This window comes from Nicotiana tabacum, chromosome 21 (assembly GCF_000715075.1).
Source record: "Nicotiana tabacum cultivar K326 chromosome 21, ASM71507v2, whole genome shotgun sequence".
Taxonomy (NCBI): Eukaryota; Viridiplantae; Streptophyta; class Magnoliopsida; order Solanales; family Solanaceae; genus Nicotiana; species Nicotiana tabacum.
This window is the reverse complement of record NC_134100.1, coordinates 101,564,738-101,591,286: the sequence shown is the minus strand read 5'-3', so window position 1 is coordinate 101,591,286 and position 26,549 is coordinate 101,564,738. Positions and strand designations below refer to the sequence as shown.

At 37.9% G+C, this 26,549-nt stretch overlaps 2 protein-coding genes across 2 annotated transcripts; both read left to right on the top strand.

Moving 5' to 3' along the window:
- The first annotated feature begins 24,855 nt into the window (after nt 1–24,855).
- On the top strand, nt 24,856–25,636 carry LOC142175394 (uncharacterized). The gene is made up of 2 exons (XM_075241979.1): nt 24,856–25,422; nt 25,520–25,636. The coding sequence occupies exons 1-2, from the start codon at nt 24,856–24,858 to the stop codon at nt 25,634–25,636; spliced, it is 684 nt and encodes a 227-aa protein (XP_075098080.1).
- A 187-nt stretch (nt 25,637–25,823) lies between these two features.
- On the top strand, nt 25,824–26,207 carry LOC142175393 (secreted RxLR effector protein 78-like). Its single transcript, XM_075241978.1, has one exon. The coding sequence runs from the start codon at nt 25,824–25,826 to the stop codon at nt 26,205–26,207; it is 384 nt and encodes a 127-aa protein (XP_075098079.1).
- The last annotated feature ends 342 nt before the right edge of the window (nt 26,208–26,549 follow it).

The following is a 26,549-nucleotide window of genomic DNA, read 5'->3' as shown; positions in this document are numbered from 1 at the left end:
TTGCTTAAATTTATTATAACATGCACATCCCTTTCCCTATTCGCCCTTAATTGCTCTAACTGCTATTTATTAGCTATATCATGTCTCTCCCACCCCTACTCCCTTGCTTAATTTATTATATTCCCTATATTCCACGAACTAACTTCTTCTTTTGTCTTTCTTTTTACGGCCTTTATGTTTTATCTTAAGTCAAAAATGTGCTAAATTGAGGAAAAATGACTGCTGCCAGATAATGCTTTTCGCGATCGCGAACATTGACATGCGATCGCTGAAGGACAGGAAATAATACATCGCGAACGTAGGGCAAAATTTGCCAACGCGAAGAAGAGGCTGGTCAACTGCTCCCAAGTGCTCTACGCGAACGCGTGATCTGGTCTGCGATCGCAATGCTTTATAGCATAACTCTCCTGAAATGCAACATAAGTTGCATTAAAACTCTTTCCAAAGTACCCAACTGAATGGAAATTCTGCACTGCTTTCATAACATCTTCCTTAACTATCTCCCAGTAGGATTGGGAAAAAACCCAAGGGGAGTTCATCAGGGCCTGGGGCCTTGTCATTTGCACACATTTAACACAATCTAGTACTTCTTCTTCAAATGATCTTTGCATTAACAGATGCTCCTCATTAGTGATTGTGACCCCATTTTGAAATTGAAACTCTGGCCTCCATGCTTCTGCTTCCTGATACAGGTTCCTGTAGAAATTAATCACTTCTACAATCTGTTCTAGATCAGTTCTTTCAACCTCATTAACCTCCAACTTGTCAATAGAGTTGTATTATTTATGTGCATTTGCCATTTTGTGGAAAAACTTAATGTTTTGATCCCCTTGCTTTAACCATAAAGTTCTGGACCTCTGTCTCCATGCTTCTAACTCAAACCTTGCCACTTCATCAAATTCCATAGACCATTATGCTTTGTCTAAAACTTCCTCTTCTGTAAGAGCCCTTTCATCCCGGATCTTATCAAATTATGTGAGTTTTTCCAGGATTTATGCTTTCTTTTGATTTAAATTGCATTGATTTGTTTTGCTGAATAGAAAAAAAATAAGTTTAATGAATCTTAAGAAATTACTAAGAGAAGTGTCCTCGAAAATATTTCTTAGAAGCATATAAATGAGCTTTTCAGCCTTTCACTACTAACCTGATCGAAAGGAATTTGTTCTTACCTCGCAAAATACTCAAAGTACTTGCAAAGGAAAATTCCACAACTTGAAGAATCATTCTGGCGCCGGATATCTTTAAAGTTGATTATATCGATTTTCTCAGCACCCATGGACAATAATTTAGTCTGAAAATATAATGTCAGTATGACTATTTCAAATAATTGGTACTTAAATAAATAACTGAATACATATCAGCAAGAAAATCAATGGAGTATGACTTTTCAGGTATCCATCGATGGAATCAAAAATATAAATATTCATCTTGTCCAGGTCCGCACATACTCCAACGAAGTGACCAATAATCACCATTTCCTAATTAAACCCAAAGACCCCCCAAACCCTTTTCATTATTCCATGATTTAGCATTGTCGTCTTAACCTTAGGCTATGTTCCTTACTTTTCTGTGGTTGCTATTATGTTTCCGATATTTTTGAAAATCTTTTACCGATGGCGAGTAGCCTTTTATAATTAATTGCTGGAACAAAAGATAGGAATTTACATTACATGTATGATGTACATGTCTAAGGAAATTTATGAAGAAAATTGGATTCAACATACAACATTAAGGATGCCGTAGAAATAGGAATCTGCGAAATGCTGACACAAAATTTCTAAAAATCATCAACAATATGCAATAAAGAATAATTAATTGCATAATTATGAATTTAACTAAACAGATTCCAAAACGAACTGTCTAAAAGAGTACACAATTACCTTGTCAGTGACACACTTGCTTGTCTCAAGATAATTCAGATAATAATTGTTCTGACTGCAAACATGAAGTTGCTCAGTTATTTAACTTTTTGCCACCTCCCCATCAGAATACATTCTCTGAATGACCTGAAAATTGTGCAACACAAGGGACAAAAATGTTATTATTATGTTAATGAAAATTACTCAAGCTCAACCTCTTGTGATTTATGTAGTATTTTCCACCTTTTCTGCAGGACTATAGGGATTTAGTCCCTCAACAACTTCCAATTTCTTCACTCTACAAAAAGAATTCAACAAGAACGATGTCACGACCCAGTTCTCCCTCTGTAAGACGTTGTGACGGCACCTAGTCTCTACGACTAGGTAAGCCTAACAAAATGCGAAAATAACAAAAATGGAAGGAAAACTTAACAACTAACTACAATAGATAACTAAATAACTGATAACAATGCCGCTCGGCATGTACAATAACCAACACTCTAGTAATACACGATATTCCCAAAACCCGAAATATCATAAGTCACAAGCTACAGAAGGTAACTAGTATCTCTATACACCAAAGTCTAATAAAATAAGCACGAAAGGTAAATGACATAGGAGAGAATAGAGGGGGACTCCGAGGGGTGTGTACGCGACATATGTACCTTGAAGTCTCCGTACATCATCAAGCACTCTCAGCTAATAGTGAGGCTGATAAGAAGTACCTGGATCTGCACACAAAACATGTGCAGAAGAGTATCATGAGTACACCATAACGGTACCCAGTAAGTGCCAAGCCTAACCTCGGCAGAGTAGTGACGAGGTCAGGTCAGACCCACCAGTATATAATAAATAAAGCAAGAGAATATAACAGTATAATAAGAGACTGAAATCTAACAAAAGAAAAATACAGCGAAATAACAATACAATACACAAGGATAAACAACAGGGAATCTTCCGAGATATCGTCTCGTAGTTCCAAAATAAATATGCAGTGAGAACTCCCGAGGTACCGCCTTGTAGTCTCAAAAGTAAATATACATGGAGAACTCCCGAGGTACCGCCTCGTAGTCTCAAAAATAAATGTACAGGGAAAACTCCCGAGGTACCGCTTCATAGTCTCAAAAGTAAATGTGTAGAGAGAACTCCCGAGATACCGCCTCGTAGTTTCAAAAGTAAATGTACAGGGAGAACTCCCGAGGAACCGCCCCGTAGTCTCAAAAGTAAACACACAGCTTAAACCGATAAATACCACAGTTAACAGCAAGAATTCTACAGTTAAGACTGATAAAAAACAAGGAAAAATAGAAAATCAACTAGGCATGCTGGACAGAGTTCAAATAAGCAGTTAAAGCACGTAGACATGCGTTATTAGACTAAGCAGGATAACTACACATATTGGTATAACTCAATTAATAATGAAAACAAGTTACTACTCAGTAAAAAATCGGGTTTTACAACAAATAGCCTGTGTACGCACTTGTCCCCTCACACACACGACACTCACATATCACATCAGTACCAAAGAAAATGCTGATTTCTCAGCTGCTAAACACTGCCGAATGGAATCACTCATGCAGAAGTGGTAAGTTTCTGAATTTGCACCTTTTATGTGTGAAATTGCTATTCTACCAAGTTTCACCTCTGATCTGAATTTGCTGTCCTTTTTCAATGATTAGTCTTTTTTCTTTATTTCCTTGATTTCATATTTATTATTTTGCTTCTACTTTTTCTGTAAGTAATTGTGTGTGGCTTTTCTTTCCAGTGTAAGCACTGCTGAAACAGCTCTGAAACGGTGGCAAAGTACACATGAATTGGTTAACGACATGGGCAATCAACACGTCTTGACAATGCATTCGGTTGTCAGGTAAGTTCCCAATTTTACTTGGTACCTGATTCCATGCCTAAAGAGCAGATAAGTAACCCATCTGTTACTTTTAATAAATGAAAGATGTCTATTACCTTATGTTTTGCAAATGGATAAGAACCGATAATCATTCGTCTGGAAGTAAATTGTCTAAACCCAAGTTTAGCATTTTATAATGTTTATTTATGATAAGAAAAAAGAGAATGAATATTGGAGGAGTATTATCAAATCAAAGGTTCAATTTGATTCCAGAAGTTTATCAGGATATTTTTTTCAAGATGGAAAGGATCCCCCCAACCCCCAAACAATCAATTAGAAATAAACAATAGATGTAACATTCTGACTGCCATCAGAATAAATTGTTGATAGGAAGGTTTCTAAGTGTTTATTCAATTCTCAGTTCCATCTTCATGTCCAATAACACTATTAGCTAAAGAAACTGTTTTGGGAAATCTGGTGTCTTTTTCATCTTTTTTCATTTGTGCCCGTTCACCATCTGTTTCCTTTCTTTTAGTGGTACAATATGTGATATAGTTCGTCATTCATACCATATTGAATAGTTTGTAAGTATTTACAAGTGCAACTTCTAATACTCCACTTCCTATTTGCTGACACAACTTCATTGTAGCTGGAAACCTGAGAATTTGTTTAACTGATGTTAGACTGGTGGAAGAGAACCATCAAGTAGTTGAAATTTGTTGGGAGAATATCAGATGATTGTCTTTATCTGGAATTGTTTTGGAACCTTGTCAGTGGTTAAACTGGCATTATCAACTATAATGTATCACGTAAGGTTTATAACAAACAATGCGACAGGAGCATGCAGAAATATAATGGAAATTCAGAATCGATTATTTTATTGGGCATATAAAATACCAATATGAGGTTATTGCTTTCTCTTTGGAGAGAAACTTGAGCACTGCATCAAGCTTTAGTATAACATTCCTCTTTTGCCAGGAACGTATGCGATAACAATGAGCAACATGTAACTGATTTTGACTCCACAAGGGAATCTGCTGAAGAAGATGTGAAAAGGAATAGCGAAGATATCATTAAATCTATTGACAGTAAGTTTTCCAGAATTTGTCAAGTATGTTCTGATTATTGATTCTGTAGCTTTTAAGGTTTCTGTAACAGAATAAAGGGTAGGCGTGCAGTTCAATGCTAAAGAAGTTCTTCTATAGATAGGCAATAAGTTATAAATTTTTGAAGTAAAAATACACTCATAGAAGCAAAAAGTTCAGTATCTTATGATAAAATGAGACAGTACACTTTATATAGTAGATTATCTAGTTTTCGTCTGTCATCATTAGTTTCCATATTTTGGTCGTGTGCCGCCAATATGTAATTTCTTTTGTTAAAATAATACTAATGATTAACAAAAACAGTAGCTTATAGTGGTGGTTTTTATGGTTGGTGTTATTTGGGGATGATTTTTTGTTTCCGTTTTGTAATATTTCCTCTGGTGTCATTCTTATCCAGGCTTGTCAGGCGAAGAGAGAGGATCTATATCTGGCGTTTTGGATACTACCAGTGCACACTCAGAGACCCTTGATGTACTTAAGAAAGATCACTGCATGCAGTCTACCTCCATTGAACAGATAGCCCTTGAAACTTTTCAGCAGAAGTATATGGTATGCTGATCAAGAATCTATCTTCACTTGAAAAGTTTCAGGAACTACCCTGGACAAAGCTTCTCAAAATGTCACTTTGTTACTATCTATTTTGCTGTTGCCATTTTGAAAAGATAATGCTACCATATTCCATCTGCATTGCATTTCACTAGGGGTCATTTCGTTGGAGCAATTAGAAAGAAAAAAAAAATCCTGCATAAGATTTCAGATAAAATAATGTGCAATGTCTTGAGGGATTAGAAAAAATAATTCCCACATAACTCATGCAATATTTTGTTGGCCGTATAAGAAAAATTAACCCCTACATATGCAGCATTTAATTGGCTGTAGTAGATAATACCGACATTAAGTTATGTGGGAATTTATGTGTGATAGAATGTGAGCTAAAAGTACCGTATTAGCTATAAATAAACGTATTTAAAGAGAAAAATTCCCTTAATGTATATGATATCTACATAACATTCCTTGCTTCATTATTAACTGTATAGCAACTGATACATTATTATTCACCGTATAGTAATTCCTTCATCTTTATTTACTTTATAATCGCTGCATAACTAGCATGTACATCAAAATAAATGATACTTTGCAACTTGCTTTTTCTTTATCTTTTGGTATTCGCTAGTGTTAAGAAAAGAATACTATATAGTTGTGCTGAATTTTGTTACTTCTTACTGATGCTCAGGATTATGAGCCAACTGGAGCAACACCAATTAGGTCTGAGCCAGATGTACCAAGCAAGGTTACAATTGAGTCGTTGCGTGCCATGCCAATGGAGGTTCTACTAGAGGAATTGTTACTTCTTACTGATGTTCAGGATTATGAGCCAACTGGAGCAACACCAATTAGGTCTGAGCCAGATGTACCAAGCAAGGTTACAATTGAGTCGTTGCGTGCCATGCCAATGGAGGTTCTACTAGAGGAATTCCGAGAGAACAATTCATTCGAGTCATTCCAAGTAAAGGAAGTAAAGCCATCACTTATCCCACGATCACCTTTCTCACAGATTATTCAATATTATGGAGTAGAAATGATCACAAGGGACTTGCCTTAAGTTTTTCTTGAAAATATATCAAAAATAGCCTCTGCGCAAGCTCCAATTTGTCAAAAATAGCAAATGGGACGAAGTCCCTATTTTTATAATTCTGCCTAGACATCCTCGGTTCTGCCTCGATCTTGGCCTTCGATCGAGGTCCTCGATCCTCGTCCTCGGTCCTGTCCCTGGATCCTGGTTCTCGATCCTGGCCCTCAATTATGTCTTCGATCGTGGCCCTCGACTCTAGGCTCGATCATGGCTTCGATCGTGGCCCTCGACCCTGAGCTCGATCATGCCTTCGATCGAGGTCCTCGATCCTGGTCCTCGATCCTGGCCCTCGATCCTGGTTCTCGATCTTGGCCCTCGATTATGTCTTCGATCGTGGCCCTCGACTCTGGGCTCGATCATGCCTTCGATCGCGGCCCTCGTCTCTGGGCTCGATCATGGCTTCGATTGTGTCCCTCGACCCTGAGCTCGATCATGCCTTCAATCGTGGCCCTTGACTCTGGGCTCGATCATCGATTCGATCGTGACCCTCGACCCTGAGCTCGATCTGGGCTCGATTTCTGGGCAGAAGCAATTTCCAACAGAAGGAAATTGCAGCAGCTGTTCTAGTTCAAATTATTTTTATCCGTTAACCATCCGAAAATCACCCGAGGCCCTCGGGACCTCAACCAAATATACCAACAAGTCCTAAAACATCATACAAACTTAGTCGAATCCTCAAATCACCTCAAATAACGCTAAAACCATGAATTACACCCCATTTTAAGCCTAATGAACTTTGAAATTTCTAATTTTTACAAACAACTCCAGAACCTATCAAATCACGTCCGATTGACCTCGAATTTTGCACACAAGTCCTAAATGACATAACAGAGGTATTCCAATTTTCAGAATCGTATTCCGACCCCGATATCAAAAAGTCAACCCCCACATTAAACTTCTCAAAAATAAAATTTTCGGCATTTCAAGCCTAATTCCTCTACGGACTTCCAAATAATATTCCGGACACGCTCCTAAGCCCAAAATCACCATACGTATCTATTGGAATCATCAAAATTCAAATACGAGGTCGTTTACACATAGGTCCATATCCGGTCCACTTTTCTAACTCAATTTTTCAATTATGAGACTAAGTGTCTCATTTCACTCCGAGTTCCTTTCGGACTCGAACCCACTAACCCGATATAACATAATACACAACATAATGCATGTCCCTCATCCTCACCTGTACGGAAACACCCACCGTGCCATGAACTAATGATAATTTAAAGCATGATAATATAAATGAAATGGCACGGCATCACCCTTCGTTCTTTTACTCACAAATGATATGGCACGACATCACCCTTTGCTTTTACTCTCAATAATATGGCACGACATCACCCTTCGTGCTTTTACTCTCAATAATAAGGCACGACATCACCCTTCGTGCTTTTACTCTCAATAATATGGCATGGCATCATCCTTCGTGCTTTACACTCTTCCTTACCAAGCATATGTATATCAATGACAAACAAGGAAAGAAGCATAAATAACATCAAGGAGAGTGTTTAAACGAATATTCCAAATGAATCCCAATCACAACTTTCCAAGCCAACAATAGTTCAATAAACCCACAAGAACCTTATTATTAAAGTATTTCAACAAATATCACGAATGATCTACAACACGAGTATAAAATCTAGTATCTCAAGAATATCGGTCGTAGCAATGTATTAATGATTACGCATAGTAATGATCGAATTAGACACATCAATGTATTCTCAGAATTCTATCAAATTTGATCAAGTTATAATAAGCTAAGTCTTAGCTTCTAACATTTAATACTATGTTCTTAGTATCTAGGAGTCAAGTAAGGCATGAAGCAAGAAGGTCACGTGATTCTACAAGACACAATTTATAATATAATTTACCCCCGAGCATGGTTAACCCTGGCACATGCATATATGCTCGTCACCTCATATATGTATCACCCCCGCAAATCAATAGTAGGAAAAAATTCCTTCAACAAAGTTAGGCAAGACACTTACCTCAATTCGGCTAACTCAATACTCAATTTAGCTTTTTTCTTTACAAATTCACGTCAGCTCGGCTCAATCTAGCCAAAGACGACTTAAATACATCACACAATACAAGGGAAAACAATTTCAATTAATAAAGTTGTGACTTTTATACAATTTCTAAAAAGTCAACAAAAGTCAACCCCCGGGCCCGCCCGGTCAAAACCCTGGTCCAAGGGTAGGTCTTGACTACCCATAGCCTCATGAGTCCAAATATGTATTTTGTTTCCAAATTCGAGTCCTATTCGACTCTCAAATCCTAAATTTTTATTTTTTAAAGTTTTTACAAAATCCCCAAATATTTCTCTAGATTCTCATGAATTTGATGTTAAATCTTATGTAAAATCATGAAATGTAGTGGAGAATTGATTAGAGGTACTTACCCAATGATTTGGTATGAGAATACCTTCACAAAATTGTCTCCCATCGAAGCTAAGGTTCAAAATATAACAAAATAAAGCTAAGTCTCGGAATTCTCAGCTATATGCAAGCTGCAGATGTCGCATTTGCAACATGGGGTTCGCAAATGAGAACCCCGCAAATGCGAACAACTAATCGCAGAAGCGAAGTTTTGAAATTCTCTGATTGGGATGACGAAGGCTTTCATTCTCGCTACCCAAACACTATTAACCGTTGCAAACCCTTTGAGCCAGATACTTCTTCCTTGATCACCCTCGTTGGAAACTTGTATGTAAAAAGAAAGAAAATAAAAAAAATGAAAAATGATTTTAAAAAAAGAAAAAAAAAGAAGAAGAAGAAACAGCAAAAAAAAAATCCAAAACAAATTCATGTTAATTGAACTACGTCTGACCTGATTCCGAAAGGATATATAGGCAACCACACTCTGGGGTTCGGTCATACCAAAACAAAAATCAACATTTCCCCAAAAGTGAAAACTGGGACATATGTTACAATGGTTCGACGATCATTTCGCCCGAAAGGTTCCGAAGTTGTAATTCAATCCAAATTATTTTTACCCAAATCCTTTCAAGTCCTTTTGATCAATTTGCGAGAATGTTCAAGAATTGGAGGATACAATTACTTGGATCGGATGCAACCAAATGAGAGAAATAAAATGAGAGAGTCCTATTGGTAAAAACCCTCATGGGTACTGTAGGGCGATGGTGATTAAAGAAAATAAAAATGAGAGAGTCTTGTTAGTGAAAACCCGCAATGGGCACTATAAGGCGATGGCAAGTAGAGAAATGAGAGAGGTCAGCTAGTGAAAACCCGCAAAGGGCACTATTAATCGAAAAGAGGGTCCACGCAGCCATGACATCAACACAATTCTGAGCAAGGTTTCTCGATTTCAAGTCAAAAGTTGTGATGAGTTTCTGAGAGTCAGACGGTTTACACATTTTAATTTATCTTTTAAAATAAAATTTAAAAAAAAGGCAAAATGAAGTTAACGTGAAAGATATTAAGTTTGTTATCAAACTTTTATCTCAAAAAATCTGTTTTTTTACTTGCTAACAACTATCACAATCCCATAATCCCCATATAAGTCCTAACTAACCCCCACGATCTACTCCTCCCAATCCCACATTTCCCTAACTCCCTCACGTCTCCCCTCATAAGTCCTCCCCACTTCTCCACTTCCTCACATCAATTATACAACACACAATACACTATATAATACACTCACTTTTAGCAACAAAGGGGGACGAAAAAAAAAGAATTTGAAGAATATCCAAGTGACAAATATTGAGAGAAAGCGGAAATTCTTTGTAAAAGGAAAAGGTTCTACATCCTTTTTTCAATAAAAATTATCAGGCAGAAAACATGGAGTTCGAGTAGAGGTTAAGTTCGAGATTCGGGTTCCGGTTTTCTTTAGAGATTTCGGCTCTGACCGTGGTTTTATCTCCATTCATTGTTGTCACTTCGCTTGGGATTAAGAGTTGAAACCATATATCAGTTTCCTACTATTATTCTTAAAGAAGTTTCATTTTACAGGTTTTCTTCTAATCATTGTTTTATATATTTTATTATGTCCTATTTTGAATATGAACTTGAGCCATTTAAAGGATTTTTTTGTAGTTTCAGTTCTTTAGTTTTTTTTAATGTTTGAATATTATTTAGGTGTTTAGCTTGTGATAATATTTTGGTTCATATTATCTTCTTTTGATTCAACTTCGCCTTTTGTCTTTAATGTACAGTTGATTGTCTTAAGGTATATGAAAGTTTAGTGTCATTTTTTTAGACTTTGATTCTTAAAGACTTTTCATTTGTCTGACTCTATGTTGATGAATTAAAAAATCTGAAAACTTAGGACATTAAATTTTGTGCCCTAGTAAGATTGTTTAATAAAAGACGGTCAATTTTGCATCATAAAAGAACTGATTTACCTTCAATATAGAAATCCATATAATTTTGCATATGATATTTTTTGTTTTTGTGCAAATTATAAGCATTAATAAAGGTTGAAGTAGTAATTAGCAGATATTTGTGGTGGATTTCATTCTAATATAATAGATATTCTGTATGTGTTTTAATTTTAAGATGATTTAGTTAGTTCATTTTAATTCTTTACTTAATTTCTACTTTTAGATATTTAGAAATTAATAGAGATAGTAGCATATTAAATAGTTCAATCGTAGTGATAGATCGTAGAAGTTGGAATTTTCTTAGTTTTAATAGGCATGAATTGGAGTGTGATTCGTATTTTTTATGTCGTTTGATGTGATTTGAGGCGCCGACAAAGTTCTTATCATGTTATATGACTTGTTGGTACATTCGGACGAGGTCCCGAGTGGCTCGAATGAGTTCTGGGATGAGTTTTAAGCGAGTCCGGGTATTTCGGCACTCTGACGATGTTACAGGACAGTTGAAGTGCTCAAGGCACATTTTAGAGTGCACCCGCAAACTCCCAAAGTTCAATAGTCGTAGGAAATGTGCGGACCACGGTTGAAATTGTGTGGTCGGCAGAATTCTTCTCGTGGCCGTAGAAAGGTGATTTGGCAGATTCGATGGTCCTACTTCGGAAGCTTATAGCTTTTACTCTACAAATAATTTGTAGATGATTCAAAAACAAATGTTGTAGCCCTTTGCATCTAGTTTACAGAAAGGTATACCATTAATTATTTAGAAATTTGTACATAAAGCTATGGTTAAACTACTGAAGTCTGGTAGTGCAAAGCTGCTGAAGTGCGGCCGCACAATTTGGAGTGCGACTGCAGCACCTGGGATGTGCGACCGCACAAGAAAATGAACGGTCAGCACAACGGAGATCATATTTTGTACTATATGAACGAGAGTTTCATTTTATTTTTCATTTTTGAACTTTGGGAGCTCGGTTTATGGCGATGCTTCGTGGGATTTTCAAGAAAATCATCGGGGTTAGTGATTCTAACTTAAATTTGGTTAATATACATGAATATGTCATTGTTTTCATCATTTAATTAGTATTTTGAGATGAAAATTTGGAGAAAATAATATAAATTTTATAAAACGAAAATTTAAGATTTGGAGGTCGATTCGTTAACGAAATTTGGTAAATTTGGTATGGTTGAACTCGTATCGGAATGGGTGTTCAGATTTCGTAAAACTTCTGTCGGGTTCAGCGAGGTGGGCTCCACTTTGACTTTTTAATGTGAAATTTTAAGTTGACATTTTATTATCCAGAATTATTTTTGATGAATTTTAATGAAGTTATACAATTAATTTGGTTAGATTTGAGATGTCTGGAGGTCAATTCAAGTAAGAAGGCGATTTTGGAATATCGGCCTAACTTCAAAAAAGGTAAGTATCTTGCCTAACCTTGAGTGGGGGAATTACTCCTTAGGCATTGAGTCTTATGTGGAAATTATGTAATTGAAAATCATGTACGCGAGGTGACGAGTACATATTCGGTTTATATGTGCAAATTATATCAGTTAGAATTGTTAGACGCCCTTATGGATTAAATTGAAATTGGCACTTATTAAATCCTCTATTTGTCATGTCTCAATCTTTGTTTATTGAAATTTATTTTATATGATGATTTAGTGTGATTGCCACCTTGATTGTTATATGAATCCCGTGTTTTTGTTGAGTTGATATTTTCTGGAGGTAATTTCATTATGGATTATTCATTTGCAAATAATTTATTTATTAATTTTACAATGAGGCAAAGCGTTAAATTTTGAAATATTATTTTGTTGAGTGGTTCACTCCCAGATATTTTGTTAAGATTTTGTGCACATTATGTTCGAGCCATGGGCTCCTTATTGTGAAAAATAATGTATTGTTGATTTCTGTGAAAAGTTATAATATCTGAGCACTTGTGGTGCAATTTATGAGAGGTCATGATATTGTTGGGAGGTTTGTTCGGGTCTTTGCACGATATTTCTACCGTGCTATTTTTACTATTTATATATGCACATGCGGCGTGACAAGGCGGGCTATATATATATATATATATATATATATATATATATATGTGGGTTTGCCATGTAGCGAGACACGGTGGGAATATTATTATGCGCGTGCGGCGAGACAAGACGGGCATTTACTTTATTATTGCGCACGTGGCGAGACAAGGTGGGCTATGTCAGGGATTGATTTGTGATTACTTGTGATGGCCTGGGGGCATTGTTGTTGTTAATATTTATGATATGGGACTACGAGGCGGTATCTCGGGAGTGATCTTTTGTTGATATTTCTCTATGGTTGCACTTGCCTTTAGTTATTTTGTTTTTCCATGATATGTAAATTCTTGTGCTCTTCTGTGATGTATTATTTGATTTTATTATGTGTTTTGTATTCCTTTTTGTATTATGTTGGCTTTGGCTCTTCGTATGAGACTCAGAGGATTTGTGTTTCTGGATTTTACTTGTTTTCGAGGTTGGAGTTGGTTTGAATAAAAAAAATTGCTATTATATTTTAATTTAATAAATATTTACATCCAAATCAATAATTATAGGGTACTTCATTTTAATTGAAATGTCATTATATTATTATGTCTTTTGCCTTGAGAACTGTCCGTACATTGTGATATGAAATGTGGGCACGAAGTGCCGCGAGTAAATGATGATAATATTGGCACGTGAGTTGTCTGTGCGGTTGTGATAGAGATATGGGCATGAGGTGCCCTGAAAATATGAAAGTGGGTTGAGACTCGTAATTTTTATGATTTTGAAATAAGGTGTCACATGGTGACTTTTAATTGACAAGATTATATTCAAAAGAGTTTATTTGAAAGAATTATATTCGTAAGCTATTTATTTGAAAGGATTATGTTCTAAATAATTCTATTCGAAAAACTTGTAGATAAAAGGTGTATATTTTGAAGGACATGATTAATTGGTTGTGCTTGTGTTCATTATTCATTTCGGCAATATTTACGATGTTCTTTGTCACTACCCAAAATTCATTATAGATCGTGATGGTGCCTAACGCCGTCGTCACGCAAGCCAACGGTAATTTACTAATTCAATTACCTATCTTTATTGCCTTTGAAATCAAAATTTCCATTAACTAATTAGTATAAAATAGGATTTACATAGTGAAACAGTGATGATTATGTGAACTACCGTACCAAACATCCAGTAGGAACCCCCAAAACCCTGTGTCACAAGTGCATGAGCATCAACTAGGAAGAATATCATAAATGCAACATCTGTCTGGAATACAAATTAGACAAGAGTATATAAATAAGTTTGATGGAGACTCTGTAGCTGCGGATTCGTAGCATGGAATGCAACTCACCGTAAGTCCCCGCGATAGCTGCACCTCTGCGCCCAAAAGATCACTAGACATACATGTACCTGCACAAAAATGTACAACAAGTGTAGTATGAGTACGTAAACAATGCGTACCCAGTAAGTATCTGTCACGACCCAAAATTTTTCACCGACGGGACCGTGATGGCGCCTAACATTTTACTTGCTAGGCAAGCCAACGTTAGAGAATCCTTAACCAATTTCTTATTTCCATTTAGTAATTATCAATAATTAACTAAGATGAAATATAATAAGTGCAGAATATCATAAAACTGTATTAATTACTACCACCCGGATCTGTAGTCACAATTCACGAGCATTCTAGAATTTACTACAAGTAATAATCTCAAAGAAATACAACTATCTGAATGAAAGAAACAGTAGAACAGTAAAGATAGGCGGGGACTTCAAGATCTGTGAATGCCGACTGATCTAACTTGAGTCTCCGGATAACGGACAAATAGCAAAATCTCGATAAACCTAAACCGGTATCAAAGTCTGCACAGAAAGTGCAGAGTGCAGCATCAGTACAACCGACCCCATGTAGTGGTAAGTGTCGAGCCTAACCTCGGCGAAGTAGTGGCGAGGCTAGGACAAGACACCCACATATAACCTGAACATTATAACCATGCTAGTGGCAACAACAGTAAATAAAGAAATAACATAGAAATAATGGGAAGGGAACATACAATGGGGAAATACAACATAAAGAGTGAGAACAATGAAAAGACAGAATTAAACCGAAAATCCTTAAACGAATTGAGCAATTAAAACAGCAAGGAAATCTGCACGGCATCACCCTTCGTGCTTTTACTCTCAACCTCACCAAATAAAGAAATAGAACGGCATGGCATCACCCTTCGTGCATTTACTCTCATCCTCACCAAATAATTAAATAGAATGGCACGGCATCACTCTTCGTGCATTAAACCTCTCATGATATACACGGCATCACCCTTCGTGCTTTAAACCTCTCATAATATACACGACATCACCCTTCGTGCTTTATACCTCTCGTAATATACACGGCATCACCCTTCGTGATTTAAACCTCTCATAATATACACGACATCACCCTTCATGCTTTAAACCTCTCGTAATATACACGGCATCACGCTTCGTGCTTTACACTCCTCCTCACCAATCGCAGAATCAATAACAACGGATAGAGAGAAGTTTCACAAAAAAATCAATATTTCATGAATGATTACTTTCAAAATTTAACATCTCAACCTCGAATCAATATTCACAATTTTATCAACCTTGGTAGAACCGGATACAAGTCTCCCAACATTTTAACAACAACAATAAGTATGGATAACAAGATTTAAGACTACAAATTTGCAAGAATAGAATTTCACTCGCATGCTATGACTCGACCAAAACGCATAGATGCTCGTCACCTCAACTATACATCGTATTCAACAACAAAATACGTAGCAAATACTCATACAATACCTATTCCCTCAAGCCAAAGTTAGACACGACACTTACCTCAATTTCACAAGCCACTCACTGCTCAAGTATCGCTTTCCCTTTAGAATTCACCTCCAACCCACTCGTATCTAAACATAATTAGTTTAATATCATCAATTATCTCTAAAGGAATCAACTTTAATGCATAATTATAGTTTTTCCAACAAAAGGAAAAAACCGACCCCGGGCCCGCTTGGTCAAAACCCGAGGTTCGGACCAAAATCCATTTACCCATCCACCCCGAGCCCGAATATATAATTGGTTTTGAAATCCGACCTCAAATTGAGGTCTAAATCCCCAAATTTCCGAAATCCCTAGTTTCTACCCAAAACCCCTAATTCTACCATGAAAACCTTAGATTTTAGTTTGAAATCTTGTAAAATGTAGTGAAAGATTGAAAGAAACCAGTTTAGAATCACTTACCTATGATTTTGGGAAGAAATGATCTTTGAAAAATCACCTCTTGTGTTTTAGGTCTTGAAATTTTGGGAAATGAATGAAAATTCCCGTCCAAAAGTCATTTTGATCAGCTGCAGATGTCGCATTTGCGACCTGAGCTTCGCAAATGTGAAGGGGTCATTGCAAATGTGAAGCCCTTCACACTTCTGCTGCCTTCGCAAATGTGAAGATAAGTTCGCAATTACGACCTTGAATCTTCAAAAATGTGACTAAATGATCGCATTTGCGATTACTGTCCTTCCCCGACTCTCTTCGCAATTGCGAAGATAAACTCGCAATTGCGAGAACTGCTGGCCTAGGCTTTCTTCGCATCTACGATAAAAACCTCACAATTGCCATACCTGCTTGGTTCAGATTTGCGAAGTATGATCTCGCAATTGCAAGATCTGAGGCCTGCTACAGACACCAGTTACACCAGCAAATTTCTAAGTTCCAAAATCACTCTGTAGCCTACCCGAAACTCACCCGAGCCCTCGGGGCTCCAAATCAAACATCCACGCAAGTCTAAAAATATCATACGAACTTGGTCGTGCGATCATATCACAAAAATAACACCTAAAACTATGGATTTAGCACCAAAACTCATGAATTCCTCAAGAACATTTCAAAACTACTATCTTCTCAACTGGACGTCCGCTTCACGTCAAATCAATTCCGTTTCTCACCAAATTTCACAGATAAGTTTTAACTATCATAATGAACCTGTACCGGGCTCCGGAACCAAAATACAGACCTGATACTAACAATGCCAAATATCAATCAATTCTTAAAAACAAATAATTTCCAAACTTTGAATTTTCATCAAAAATTCATAACTTGAGCTAGGGATCTTCGAATTCGATGTCGGGGATACGCCCAGGTCCCATAATTCGATACGGACCCACCGGAACCATCAAAACATAGATCCGGGCCCGTTTACCAAATGTTGACGAAAGTCAACTAAAATCAACCTTTAAGGAAAAAATTCTTATTTTCATTAGTTTTCAACATAAAAGCTTTCCGGAAACCTGCTCGGACTGCACACACAAATCTAGGAGGGTAAAAATGAGATTTTTAAGGCTTAAGAGCGCAGATTCGAGTTCTAAAATATAAGATGACCTTTTGGGTCATCATATAATTGTGAAGAATGCCTAGGCCCGCAGTTCTCGCAATTGCGAGTTTATCTTCGCAATTGCAAAGTGAGTCGGGGAAGGACAATGATCGCAAATGCGATCATTTAGTCGCATTTGCGAAGATTCAAGGTCGCAATTGCGAACTTATCTTCACATTTGTGAAGGCAGTAGAAGTGTGAAGGGCTTCGCATTTGCGATGACTCCTTCGCATTTGCAAAGCTCTGGTCGCAAATGCGACATCTGCAGCTGATCAACATGACTTTTGGACGGGAATTTTCATTCATTTTCCAAATTTTCAAGACCTAAAACACAAGAGGCGATTTTCGAAACACCATCTCTTCCCCAAATCATAGGTAAGTGATTCTAAACTGGTTTTTTTTAATATTTCACTATATTTTACAAGATTTTAACCTAAAATCTAAGGTTTTTATGGTAGAATTAGGGGTTTTGGGTAGAAACTAGGGATTTCGAAATTTTGGGGATTTAGACCTCAATTTGAGGTCGGATTCCAAAATCAATTATATATTCGGGCTCGGGGGTGAATGGGTAAATGGATTTTGGTCTGAACCTTGGGTTTTGACCAAGCGGGTCCGGGGTCGGTTTTGACTTTTATTGGGAAAACTTAGGAAAATTGTAATTATGCATTAAAGTTGATTCCTTTAGAGATAATTGATGATATTAAACTAATTATGTTTAGATACGAGTGGGTTGAAGGTGAATTATAAAGGGAAAGAGATACTTGAGCAGTGAATGGCTTGCGAAATTGAGGTATGTGTCGTGTCTAACTTTGGCTTGAGGGAATAAGTATTGTGTGAGTATTTGCTACGTGTTTTGTTGTTGAATACGATGTATAGTTGAGGTGACGAGCATCTATGCGTTGTGGTCGAGTCATAGCATGCGAGTGAAATTCCATTCTTGCAAATTTGTAGTCTTAAATCTTGTTATCCATACTTATTGTTGTTGTTGAAATGTTGGGAGACTTGTATCCGGTTCTACCAAGGCTGATAAAATTGTGAATATTGATTCAAGGTTGAGGTGTTAAATTATGAAAGTAATCATTTATGAAATATTGATTTCTTTGTGAAACTTCTCTCTATCCGTTATTATTGATTCTGTGATTGGTGAGGAGGAGTGTAAAGTACGAAGGGTGATGCCGTGCATGTATTATTTATATTTTGAGGAAGAGTGTAAAGCACGAAGGGTGATGCCGTGTATATTACGAGAGGTTTAAAGCACGAAAGGTGATGTCGTGTATATTATGTGAGGTTTAAAGCACGAAGGGTGATGCCGTGTATATCATGAGAGGTTTAATGCACGAAGGGTGATGCCGTGCCGTTCTATTTATTTATTTGGTGAGGTTGATATTAAATGCATGAAGGGTGATGTCGTGCCGTTCTATTTCTTTATTTGGTGAGGTTGAGAGTAAAAGCACGAAGGGTGATGCCGTGCAGTTTTCCTTGCTGTTTTAATTGCTCAATTCGTTTAAGGATTTTCGGTTTAATTCTGTCTTTTCATTGTTCTCACTCTTTATGTTGTATTTCCCCACTGTATGTTCCCTTCCCATTATTTCTGCATTATTTCTTTATTTACTATTGTTGTCACTAGCTTGATTATACTGTTCAGGTTATATGTGGGTGTCTTGTCCTTTCCTCGCCACTACTTCGCCGAGGTTAGACTCGACACTTACCACTACATAGGGTCGGTTGTACTGATGCTGCACTCTGCACTTTCTGTGCAGACTTTGATACCGGTTTAGGTTTATCGAGATTTTGCTATTTGTCCGTTGTCCGGAGACTCAAGTTGGATCTGTCGGCATTCACAGATCTTGAAGTCCCCGCCTATCTTTTCTGTTCTACTATTTCTTTCATTCAGATAGTTGTATTTCTTTGAGATTATTACTTGTAGTAAATTCTAGAATGCTCGTGAATTGTGACTACAGATCCGGGTGGTAGTAATTAATACAGTTTTATGATATTCTGCACTTATTATATTTTATCTTAGTTAATTATTGATAATTACTAAATGGAAATAAGAAATTGGTTAAGGATTCTCTAACGTTGGCTTACCTAGCAAGTGAAATGTTAGGTGCCATAACGGTGCCGTCGGTGGGAAATTTCGGGTCATGACAGTTGGTATTAGAGCACTAGGTTGCCTAGGCCTCATGATTCACGAGCAAGCTTCGTAGAGTCTGAAGGATTGGTACGGAGACGTCTGTACTTATCTCTCAGAGGCTATGAAGTTTAGGAACAATATCACCTCTTTCATTCCTTATCGTGCGGCATTGATTTTGCTTGAAACCTATATCTCACATTCCTTTGTATCTACTCGTCTATGACATTGCGCACTCGGTATCAGTTGTGCATCGACGGTTTGTGATGCCGCAGATGAACTATGAGGGAGCCAGAGATGCTCAAACATTGCCTCAACGTGTGGTTTCTGACTGAAGATGAGGACGTATAAAGAGATCACCCAGTAAATAATGTGGGGGGTGCAACGTACCTTGGCATATAGTTGATTTATACGAGTTGTGAAGGTTAATATTGTGGACCATCGGACGTGGTGAACTATGACCTCGCGCCGAGTGGTGGAGTCCACTATCAATGAATAGATTGCGAGTCATGTGTTATATCAGTTTTGGCCTGAAATGTATATATGTGGTACTTAAAGGTTCTCCAAAAATTTACACATGCTTAAGGCCTGAGATTTTGTAGAGGATAAGGTTGGTACTTGCGGTATGTCCGCCTACTTAATAATCCTATACTTCAGTACCAAAGGAGTTAGAGAAATAACTTTAAATTTATAGAAGATTTACTCAACGTGGATGTCACGGTTGTGGATTTTGGGATGCTTCGGAGGAAGTACAGTGGTTGACGAGATTCTGGACTATGTGGTTCGTGCCAAGATTTGTCTGCATGGAGCTCTACTTTTGTGATCATTGTATATAAATAGGGGTAAAGTTTGCCCCAAAGAAGAATCAAAGAGTATGTTAAGAAATGGGTCATCTCAACAGTGTTGAGTCAGCATAATAAAAGAAGAAATTGGCCTTGGGAGAGATAATTCTCCACAGGTGTTTGTGGCAAGCCTATGAAAAGGACAGACCAGCCAATACAACACCGCCCACTTGGCTCGGTTCTTAGAAATACTTTTGAAAGATTTTGTTTCCCGGACTCTCCATAATGCATGGCGCATAGGGTTTGAATGATTGCCTCAGGTCACCATGACGGTGTCATAATATGCCATCAAGTTTAATAAGTTAACCCGTCATATTCCTAATTTGCTTCCTACAGCCAGAGAGGGAGTCCACAAACTCATTAAAGGACTTAGTTATGATCGTAAAATTTTGTATGACTCGGGAGCTACAGTCTAATACTTCATTTCCGCTAGTGGTAGAAATTGCCAAGATATTAGAACGTGTTCGTGAAAGGAAACTAAGGATACCAAGACGTCTTGAGGTTCTGGGGGATTCAGTGGATTCTACTCTGCAAGTATAAATCATTATGGCAGAGGCTCGGGTAGTCAGCCAGCCTAGTTCGCACATCGGATTAATTGAGGTGCTCCAGTAAGTTCTTTTAATGCACCATTGATATGAGTTTCCTACAATGGTTATTCCAGTTATCTGGCACAGACTCAATATAAGCAGCCAAACCCGCAAAGGGGTTGTTATGAATACGGCGATACTAGGCACATCATGAGAAAATTGTCCCAAACTTGGGAGAGGCATATTTCATCAAAGCACTCAGGCTACGTGCCCCATTGCATATACTACACCACTCACACGATCAGTTAAGGGTGGAGGACAGGTGGGTAGAAGACGTCCTAGAGGTGGAGATCTAGCCGTTGTTATATTTGTTTTATGGTATGGTGGAGGTCGTTACATTAGATGGTGTCGTTATAGGTACGACCTCGATTTAAAATAAAAGAATAATCTCCTTAACTTGATTCGGTTCTGAGTATCAAGACGAGTCGTCCTATTATGCTCCACTTATGAGTGAGCTTCGTAATTTTATAATCTACTTATGTGTTTACTTCTGTTGGGAGGTTTTATGGAGATAACTACACCTATCATTCCATGATGGACTCTAATAAGATCTGTGAGGCTAAAGGTGCCTTTCTGGTACTTATTTCGGTATGTTTTGATGTATTTTCGGATAATTAATTACAAATTGTGAATTATATGCCCTACCGGTGTGGGGTTCATTATGTGTTGTAATTTTGTTTAACGAAAGTTATATAAAAGGAGAAAGTGGAAAGTTTCGATTGGCAAGATGTGCATATTACTTGTGATTCAGAACTGAGGCCGAGGTCCTCGTATTTTAAAATAAATTGATATGTTTAAACCGAGCTATGAGCTGCGGTGGAAGTTACAAAAGGACAAGATCCTTGTGATAAAAATTTTTGTGTTTAAATTCTCTGTTTAAATTCTCCCTTGTGAAAAATTAAATTTGTACTATAATACTAATATGTAGTCCTGCCAAATTTTAGGGCTGGAAAATTCTCTCTCTAGAATTTTTTTCTCTCAAATTTTCGCCGTCACTGTAGCAGTGAACAGTGCAAAACAGTACCGTGAACACTGACTTAGTTACTGTTCATCGCGGACAAGCTGGAGCTTTAGGCTTCAATGGCCGGTGACCAGCCATCTTTCTCGGCTGGTCTGCCCTCCCCCAGCGTTGCACAACAACATACAACAACTAACTCTAACCCAGCTTCTCTAGATTACTCTAAAATTTTGAAACCAAATTCTTTAAATCCTCCAGCGATGGCTACTGCTGCAGCTTCAATTCAACCCACTCCACTGTGATGAGCAGTGTATTTGAATGGCCAACCAGTGGTTAAATTCATAGAGGCAGAAGTAGATCAAATGAACGTGATTGAAGGCCTCCAATATGCTGTCGTTGGCAAGCTTTCATATGGATCTCCGGAGATTCACGAGCTTCACCGAATAATTCCAACTCAATGTGGTATCAAAGGTGAGTGTAATATCGGATTCCTTGGAGATCGTCATGTGTTAATTAGATTAACTCTACGGCAAGACTTCCTCGATTTTACATCGAAGAGTACATACTACATCAAAGCCAATGATGGGTACGAATACCAATTGCGTACTCTTATCTACGATGCAAAATTTAAGGCGGGTGAAGAAACTCCGATGGCGATGACATGGATTTCTTTTCCTGAACTGCTGCCTACCTTTTTTGTAAAGGAAACTCTGTTTTCTTTGGCCACAGCTGTGGGGAGGCTAGTGTGTCTTGACACGGCAACTACAAACAAAATTAGGCCGAGTTGCATAAGAGTAAAAGTTCTTGTCGATTTGTTGGCCGAACTACCTAAAAAGGTGCGATTGGATATTGATGATGAAGCTACTGGTGGTGTTCAAACAGAATGGGTGAGAATTCAGTATGACATGCTACCAAAATATTGTAAGGAGTGTAAACTGCAAGGACATGATGAAATTGAATGTTGGCGTTTGCACCCCGAGCTTATTGAGAATCGAAGCAGCGAGAAAAGGAATGACATTGCTGAGTCGAACAACTGGAATACTGCTGATGATGAACAAGGAAAAACCAAAAATTACACTACCCCTTTAATGATTCTCACGAGTGGAAAAGTAGTCGGGAACATAGGTGAACAGTGGAAGGAAGTTCGGAATAATCGGGGAACCAACAAAAATAACAAAACCCAGGTACACGGGAAAACTGGCAATGTAATTGTGCCAGTGAATGCTAGTGTACAGCAGGTGCACACTACTAATAACTTTGCACTGGTAGAGGTCGAAGAAGATCGGACAAAGAAGGTTCAAGCAAGGAATAAATTTGCAGTATTAGAGGAGGAACAAAGTGATATAAACTAGAACAACCAACTGGTTTTGGTGGGGGGAAAACCAGTCTTCAGTTCTAAAGATGGTCCTACTCCTTCTGGGATTCAGTCCACAATCGACTGGGTTCATAGAAGGTTTGGGACTAGCAAAGAGGAGATAAAACAACTCAATGTGACCACAAACCAATCTTGTCATGAGATTCCATCTCGAACATTTAAAGATTCAGGGAAGATTGAGGATCTTGATGAGGTAAACTCTACAAAGGCCTTATGGAGCGATGCAGTTGAGGTTAAGGATGATCAGCTGGGAAAAACTAAGACAACAGAAGAAAAAGTGAAGAAGGATATCAAGCCAAGCTCACCTGACGATAGGCTGGCGATAGGTTGGCGATGCCAGGCCTAAAGCCAGGCTCACCAGGCGTTAGGCTGGCAACGCCAGGCCTAAAGCCAGGCTCCACAGGCATTAGGCTGGTGACGCCAGGCCTAAAGCTAGGCTCCCCAGGTGTTAGGCTGGCGACGCCAGGCCTAAAGCCAGGTTCTCCAGGCGTTAGGCTGGCGACGCCAGGCCTAAAGCCGGGTTCACCTGATGAGGCATCTACAGTAAACCCCAACCTTAGTGCAACTGGAGAGATTTTGGCCTATGTAGATGGTGTTTCGGTATATGCATCAAGGAGCAAACTTGATAGAGATGTTGATATGAAGATTAGGGATGATATAGTGGGTTCAGACCAAATTTCAGGAAATGGGAAGGGTGGTGATCTCACTAGAACAGTGCTTTCAGAGCAAACTGCTACAATAACTCCTGGGCTAGGCAGTATCTATGAGCTACAATTCAAGGAGTATGAATAGGCTGATGAGCGGGCAATTGTTCCAAGAGCATCTGGGGAAATAGAGGAAGTGCCTATGGAATCTGGGACTCATCAAATTATGCAGCTATATCTTAATGTTCCACTTAAGACTCATCTACAACATTTATATGATTTAGTTACACACAATGTGACACCAATTGATGAAGACATATTGAGACAAAATCCAATGGAGGATGAAGGAGATGATGAATCAACTACAAAAAACTTCAAACAAGTGGCTAAGGAAGGGGATTTATCACCCACAACTAGTGTTAAAGGAGGTAAAACAACTAAGAAGAATCAGAGTAAAGATCCACCACAACCTTTAAGAATAATGCCCAGGAGGGCAGCTTCTCTATCTAAATGATGATGATCAAAATATTAATATGGAACATAAGGTCTGTGAATACACAACAGGCCTTTCCTAGGGTGATCAACATGAATATGGAGCATAATTTTTATTGCAGTTGCATTGATTGAGTCTTTTCAAAAGAAGGGACTCATTTATAGATATAAAAGGAGGTTGAATATGGAGACTGATTATGCATATATTAATGGGCAAATATGGTTGTTCTTCGATGCAGTAATGGAATGGGAATTAGTGGAGGATACTGAGCAAGAGGTGACTGTGAGAGTGCTTCACCATGACCTGGGGCAGCACATGATGATGACATTTGTTTATGCAAAATATTGATCAATGGAGAGGTTGGATTTGTGGGATCACTTGTATTACTTAGCAAGTGATATGGAATTACCATGGTTGGTAGGAGGGGATTTCAATGTGATATTGCATGAAGATGAGAAAATAAGGGGACTTCCAGTACACCCTCCTGAATATGAGGATTTTGCATTTTGTGTGTACTCTTATGGTTTGTTTGAGCAAGGGTACAAAGGAAGTCCATTCACATGGTGGAATGGGAGATCCAATGCTAAGTGTATATTCAAGATATTGGATAGGATTTTTGTGAATTTGCCATTTTAGAACATGTTGCCAACTATTGAAGTTGAGCATCTAATCAGAAATGGATCAGATCATGCACCATTGCTAATGACATGTAGGGTGCAGACAACCAATTTTGTCAAGCCTTTCAGATTCTTGAACTTTTGGACAAAGCATACTACATTTATGGATGTGGTGAGGCATAATTGGGAAGCTGATTTCATAGGGGATCCATTTTTGATGTTCAAGCAGAATATCAAGAGGGTGAAGGCAGCACTCTCAAAATGGAGTAGAGAAACATTTAGTGATATCTTCAAGCAATTGGCTATTTTGGAGGACATTGTTAGGGTGAAGGAGATGTTGTTTGAAGAAGAGCCTACAACTGAGAATATGATTGTGCTTCAAAAGGCTCAATCTGAATTGAAGAAATACTTGAGTATTGAGGAGCAGTATTGGAAGCAAAAAGCTGGGATGACTTGGTTTACTGAAGGAGATAGGAATACAAGTTTCTTTCACAATCATGTCAATGGCAAAAGAAAGAAATTGCAACTGAAGAGGATCAAAAGTGGCAGTGGGGTATGGATTGAAGATCAAGAGCAATTGGCTACAATGGTAGTGGACTTCTATAAAAAAATAGTTCACAAATGAAGGTGATGCTTTTGAATTTTCCTTTCTCAATAATGTACCTTCAATGGTCACTATGGATCAGAATTTGGAAATTAGCAGATTGCCAACAATTGAAGAAATAAGGGCAGCAATTTTTGAGCTTAGTGGGGAGAGTGCTAATGGTCCTGATGGATTCATTGGCCTATTTTATCAAACATGATGGGATGTTATTGGTGCTGATATACACAATATGGTGCTACACTTCTATGGAGGGGCTGCATTTCCTAAATCCATCACTCACACCAATCTAGTGTTGCTGCCCAAAGAACCTAGAGTTGAGACCTTCTCTGACTTAAGACCTATACGTTTGAGCAACTGCATTAGCAAGGTCTTGTCTAGGGTGTTACATGACAGATTGGAGAGTTTTTTTCCCATCTCTAATAACTCCTAATCAATCCGGATTTGTAAAGGGTAGGAGTATATTTGAGAACATCTTATTGACTCAAGAAATTGTCACTGACATAAGGTTAACGGAAAAGCCAGCTAATGTGATGATCAAGTATGATATGGCTAAGGCCTATGATAGGGTTTCATGGAAGTACTTATTACATGTGCTAAGGAAGATGGGATTTTCTGAACACTTCATCAACATGGTGTGGAACTTGATGTCAAATAACTGGTATTCAGTATTGGTGAATGGGCAGTCCTCAGGGTTCTTTAAGTCGACAAGGGGTATGAAACAAGGGGATCCCTTATCTGAAATAAAGTGTCACATGGTGACTTTTACTTGAAATGATTATATTCAAAAGAGTTTATTTGAAAGAATTATATTCGGAAGATATTTATTTGAAAGGATTATGTTCTAAAGATTTCTATTTGAAAAACCTGTAGATAAAAGGTGTATATTTTGAAGGACTTGATTAGCTGGTTGTGCTTGTGTTCATTATTCGTTTGGGCAATATTTATGATATTCTTGTTGCTTTGTTGTTTATATCACCAGTTGAGTATTGTTTATATCATTGCTATCTGTTTTTTATTATCTTTGTATGTCGTATTGCACAGGTTATTTGACTAGTGAGTGTCTTGATTGTACCTCGTCATTACTCCACCGAGGTTAGTCTTGATACTTACTG

Excerpts from the sequence above, each read along its gene's own strand:
- LOC142175394 (XM_075241979.1), top strand. The coding sequence starts at position 24,856 with ATGTTGCCAACTATTGAAGTTGAGCATCTAATCAGAAATGGATCAGAT. Across the intron at positions 25,423-25,519 it reads AAGAGCAATTGGCTACAATG|AATTTGGAAATTAGCAGATT; the intron begins GTAGTGGACTTC and ends ACTATGGATCAG.
- LOC142175393 (XM_075241978.1), top strand. The coding sequence starts at position 25,824 with ATGACAGATTGGAGAGTTTTTTTCCCATCTCTAATAACTCCTAATCAA.